This window comes from Octopus bimaculoides, chromosome 3 (genome assembly GCF_001194135.2).
Source record: "Octopus bimaculoides isolate UCB-OBI-ISO-001 chromosome 3, ASM119413v2, whole genome shotgun sequence".
Classification (NCBI taxonomy): domain Eukaryota; kingdom Metazoa; phylum Mollusca; class Cephalopoda; order Octopoda; family Octopodidae; genus Octopus; species Octopus bimaculoides.
In genome coordinates this window covers 9,979,551-9,985,060 of record NC_068983.1, presented here as the reverse complement: position 1 = coordinate 9,985,060, position 5,510 = coordinate 9,979,551, and the positions used below count along the sequence as shown (strand labels likewise).

The 5,510-nt window shown below is 38.6% G+C and overlaps 1 protein-coding gene across 1 annotated transcript in view; it reads right to left on the bottom strand.

Moving 5' to 3' along the window:
- The window catches only part of LOC106884372 (mediator of RNA polymerase II transcription subunit 12), a 68,108-nt gene that overhangs the window by 54,146 nt on the left and 8,452 nt on the right, over positions 1-5,510 (bottom strand). The window contains exons 4-7 of the mRNA XM_052966703.1: positions 4,945-4,998; positions 3,796-3,903; positions 2,057-2,140; positions 344-526 (exon numbers count right to left, since the gene is read on the bottom strand). Coding sequence (XP_052822663.1) covers positions 344-526; positions 2,057-2,140; positions 3,796-3,903; positions 4,945-4,998 — 429 coding nt within the window. The remainder of the gene's footprint in view (positions 1-343; positions 527-2,056; positions 2,141-3,795; positions 3,904-4,944; positions 4,999-5,510) is intronic.

Below are 5,510 nucleotides of genomic sequence, written 5' to 3'. Positions count from 1 at the left end.
CCTGTGCAGGTGGCACATAAAATACACCATTTTGAGTGTTGCCATTACCAGTACCGCCTGACTGGCCTTCGTGCTGGTGGCACATAAAAGCACCCACTACACTCTCCGAGTGGTTGGCGTTAGGAAAGGCATCCAGCTGTAGAAACTCTGCCAAATCAGATTGGAGCTTGGTGTAGCTATCTGGTTTGCCAGTCCTCAGTCAAATCGTCCAACCCATGCTAGCATGGAAGGCGGACGTTAAACGATGATGATGATGATGATACTTATGTTTTAAGTACTATTTTCCTCAGTGAATGACCAAACACACACACACACACACACACACACATGCACAATTAATTCAGAAGAGCAACAAAAATATCTTACCAAGGCACTGATCCACAGTTTGTCTCTTTTTTGTCTTGTTCTCTTGTAATGCAACATTATGAGCTGCTGTCATCTTTACAAACCAAGCTGCCTTTATCATAGGGATGCTAAAATCACAGAGTGTTGAAAAAATTTCTTCTTTCTTATTAAAAATAGGTACCTGTAAAAAAAACAATATAAGAAAGAACCGAGACTTAGTGAATACCAAGACTTAGTGGGTACACAAAGTTCTCATATTACAATAATATTTTCATCTGAATGAGATATCTACAGCAAAAAAAATCCACAAGCTGTCTACACATCCATAGTAAACTCACATACATAAATATATAAGCTCATACTGGTCACCATGCCAGTGGAGCACTAACAGCACTGTCGAGCGTGTTCATTGCCAGAGCAGCTGTCTGGCTTCCGTGCTAGTGGCCCATAAATAGCACCATCTGAGTGTAATCGTTACCAGCGTTGTGCTAGTAGCACGTGAACAAAACATTCGAGCGAGGTTCTTGCCAGTGCCACTGGACTGGCTCCCGTGCAGGTGGCACGTAAAAACACCTTTTTTGAGCATGGCCGTTGCCAGTACCATGTGACTGGCCCTCGTGCCGGTGGCACGTAAAAGCACCCACTATACTCTCCGAGTGGTTGGCGTTAGGAAGGGCATCCAGCTGTAGAAACTCTGCCAATCAGATTGGAGCCTGGTGCAGCCATCTGGCTTGCCAGTCCTCAGTCAAATCGTCCAACCCATGCTAGCATGGAAAGCGGACGTTAAACGATGATGATGATGCTTTGTGGCATGGTTAAGAAGTTCACTTCAGGACTATGTGGTTGTAGGTCAGATCTCACCACATAATGAAGGCACATGGCTTAGTGATTTACGTATTTCGCTCACGATTGTAAAACTGAGTTCAATTCCAGGTGGCATGTTGTGCTCTGGAGCAAGACACTTTATTTCACATTACTCCAGTCCACTCAGATTTCACAAACAGTTACTCAGAGTTTCACATCGTGGATCAGACAGTTGTGGTGATAGGTTACATGAAACTCAGTAACAGTCTGTGAAGTCTTCTGAGTTCCATTAAATTAGAGTGTGTGTGTGTGTATGCACTTATGTATGTAAATGTATGTTTATGTATGTGTGTGTATGTCATCAGTGGAAACATGCAACCAACAACATTATTATTCACAAGGCACAACAAAAAAACATTTCACTGAATGCCCTCAAATATCCGGTCACATTATGAAGCCCATTGCTTTTTTATCTCCCAAGTTCACAGAGTACATTCACTAGACCATAGTTCAATCATTCTTTTACAATTGCTGCAATACTCTGTTGACCATTTTTAGCTGCAATGCTCCATATCACACAGACATACAAATGTATAAAGGGATTACAAAGCAGACTTGAAATAGAGAGGACATGTCATAATAAGTTCACAAATGGCAATGAAAGGACTCTGACAAACCTAACTGATAGATTGATTGATTGAATGATTAAACAATTGGTCAAGCAATTGACCAGTTAAGTGGTTAAATGGTCAACTAGTTGGCTAATGATAATAAAAGAAACAGAATCAGTACATGTGTTTATTATTCACATAATGACCCTCCCAAGATATAAGATCTGCTTCAACACATGAGTTTACAACAAGGATCTTGCAAACCATACACAAAAGTAAAAGAAAAAGATTTTCACCTTTTTCACAAGTAACGAGAGTGGTTTACTTCCTGCTAAGTCTTTAAACCAAGCCTCCATTGCGTTTCTAGTTCGTGCTGTCACCTGGAAGAGGACAATTCAAATGGTATATTCTGCAAGTTTTACAGTGGATTGATCTTTGGCAGTGAAACTGTCTTTACTTAGAATTTGGTTTCTTATGAAGGCACAAGGCCAAAAAAAAAAATAAACGAGAAGGAAAAACATCTATTACAGCAACTCAGTACTTGACCAGCAGTTTATTTTATCATCCTAGGAAGGATGAAAAATAAAACTGATCTTAGTGTGATTTGAACTTTGAACATAAAGAGCTAGAACATCTACTACAAAACATTTTCTCGTATGCTCTGATGGTTCTGTCAAGTCATTGACTTTGTATAAGAGTGTCTAATAGGGGTACATGGGCATATATAAAAGGAATTAATTGATTAAATCAACCCTAGTGCTTCACTGTTACTTGTTTTACTGGCCCCAGAAGGATGAAAGGCAAAATTAACCCCGACACAAGATAAAAAAAATTGCTGGGGAAGATATAATTGATTAAATCAACTTCAAAACTAGAATAATAATTATTTCATCAAACCCAGACTAAATACCACAAGGCATTTTGTGCAGTGCTCTAACAATTCTGCCATTACTGTCCTTAAAAAGAAATAATAATAATAATAATAATAATATTGATTGGGTGTTATTATGTACATTGTTTTGTCTTGGTATAAAAAGATGGCCTACAGCAAATATTCTGCTCAATACCACAGATTTGCTTGTCAGTTGTTTGACCTTAACCAGTTGAGCATGTCCCTTAGTGGCTGGTGATATGTGCATCTCTGATCATGAGCAGAAGTAGTGGGAGAGCATCATAGCCATGTGTTGAGAGGAATTCTTTGGGGTTTGAATAATTCACCTTTGGAAACATGGGTGTTTTGCTCAACATCCTTAAACAAACCTTATTCAGGGACTTTTTGAGCGGGTGGGCTACTTGACCTGAAGAAAATTCTAACTGGGCCCCACCTGCTAGGTCATGCACTGTTTATCTTGATATGAGATCACCATGTCGCACACATGTGGTTGTGATGCATGTGCCTGGTGTACCCTTATCAGATGGGTAGTTCATGGGCTTCGTATATTTTACCCCAGTGTCACTTTGATAGCATGCACTGCTCTCTCATACAATAATAATAATAATAATAATAATAATAATATTAATAATGGTTTCAAATTTTTGCACAAGGTCAGCATTTTTAAGGGAATAGCTTAGTCAATTACATCAACTAAAGTTTCTAGATGGTACTTATATAATGAGTCTCTAAAGGATGAAAGACAAAGATGACCATGAAGGAATTTGGACTCATCATGTAAAGTGCCATAAGAAATGTCACTAACCATTTTGACTGGTGTACTAATGATTCTGTCAGCTCACTGCCATAACAATAATAATAATAATAATAATAATCCTTTCTACTATAGGCACAAGACCTGAAATTTGGTGAGGAGGTGGGGTCAGTCGGTTTGATCGACCCAAGTAAACAACTGGTACTTAATTTATTTACCCCGCAAAGATGAAAGGCAAAGTCAACCTCAGTGGAATTTGAACTCAGAATGTAGCGATGGGTGAAATACCGGTAAGCATTTTGCCCAGCGTACCAACAATTCTGCCAGCTCGACGCCTTCAACAACAACAACGACAATAATAATAATAATAATAGAAAGGAAGAACTTACAGGTCTGAAGTTGTCTTTGATATTAAGCTGTTGTTTCTTCTTTCCTGTGTCTTGGAATGTGTTCAGCTCAGTTTTCTTTGTCATCATGGAACTAAAACATGTCCCCACCTGAAGAGATGAGAAACATAGAGATGCATATAAGTGAACAAGCAAAAGTTCCACAGCTACACAGTATGGTTACTGTGGAAGATTATAGACATAGGTCAAGGAATAGGGTTTAAACAGCAATTTTATGGACACAGTAAGATAAAGTCATTAACTCCTGATTAAATGATTAAAAAAACTAAAACAAATTTGGAATATTTATAATCACAGATGGTATGGTCTACTACAACAAATAGCAGTTAATAGAGAAGAATTTGAAACAGTTATTACCACAAGAGTGGAATGGTTTACAACAGTAAACAGCAATAACTACATCCATCATTCACAATTGAGTATGATAATAGGTTCTATACACACTTTATAGTTGAGAAGTTAGTGAAAAAGAGAATGGAAGCATTCAGGTTTAAGAACATTCACTAAACAATTCTAGTATGAAAATGTGGGTATAAACCCACATTGTATGTGTGTGTGTATACAAAGTCAGACAAGTACACGTTTTCATAGTCTAGGATTGAACTCACAACTTTGTTGTAAATTACAGGACTGCAACAGTCTTATCAATTAGGCCACTATCTCAACATATTCAGTTTATTGTGTAATTGTAATCATGTAATGGTTCCGTTTTTGTTGATGTGGTGGCTTGTATGCCTCACTGACTATGAGAGCTATGCCAGCAGAGTAAAAGCTCCTGGTAGGGCCTCCTATGCTGGACAAGCCAGGCCAGTCTAATATGGACCACCTCTTCCCAGAGGTAAGAACAGGTTTGTGTAGGGCCAACACAGCTACTTAAAACGAAGCAAAATTATAGAAGCATTGATGACAATTCAAAAACCAAGAACAAGACCTGGGAGTGGAAAGACAGCCCAATCATGAATAGAGGGAGAAAGCTGTTGATGGCATCTGCTCCATAAGGAGCGGAGGGGTTAAGCATGTAAGCAAGCAATGGTCAAATTTAACAGGCATGGTAACAATATCAACACCGAACCCTAAAGACCTCATACCCTTCGACAAGTGATCTTTCACATTAAAAAAAATTCTCCTTACCTTAGAGAACAAGGCAACTTTATCTTGGTTGATGGAACGACAAGCAGATCCATACTGAAAAAAAGGAAGATATTTATTAGATATTAACAAATCCATCACACAACTAAAACTGTTACAAACTTTTACAAATGTGAGTTCTCACAATTAACAATCTCTCATAATCTCTGTAGATAACCACATATCTAAAACATAGCCATAATCTAGGTTTCTCTTCAGGGCCAGAAATTACTTTTAGCTTTCAATAGACACTGACCCACACTAGACTAGCTTCTTCACATACAAACATTTCAGACCTCATCCAAAAACTGACACCTGACTGACTGGCATGCCTTCAACTACTACCTCCATAGATGTCTTGTGGTCTCTCCTCCTCCTCCTCCTACTACTACTACTTTATTTCATTCAATTTGCCATAAAGGCAGTTAAAATATGGATAAAATATTCTTTTCTACTCTAGGCACAAGGCCCGAAATGACGAAAGGCAAAGTCGACCTTGGCGGAATTTGAACTCAGAACGTAACGGCAGACGAAATACCGCTAAGCATTTCTCCCGGTGTGCTAACGTT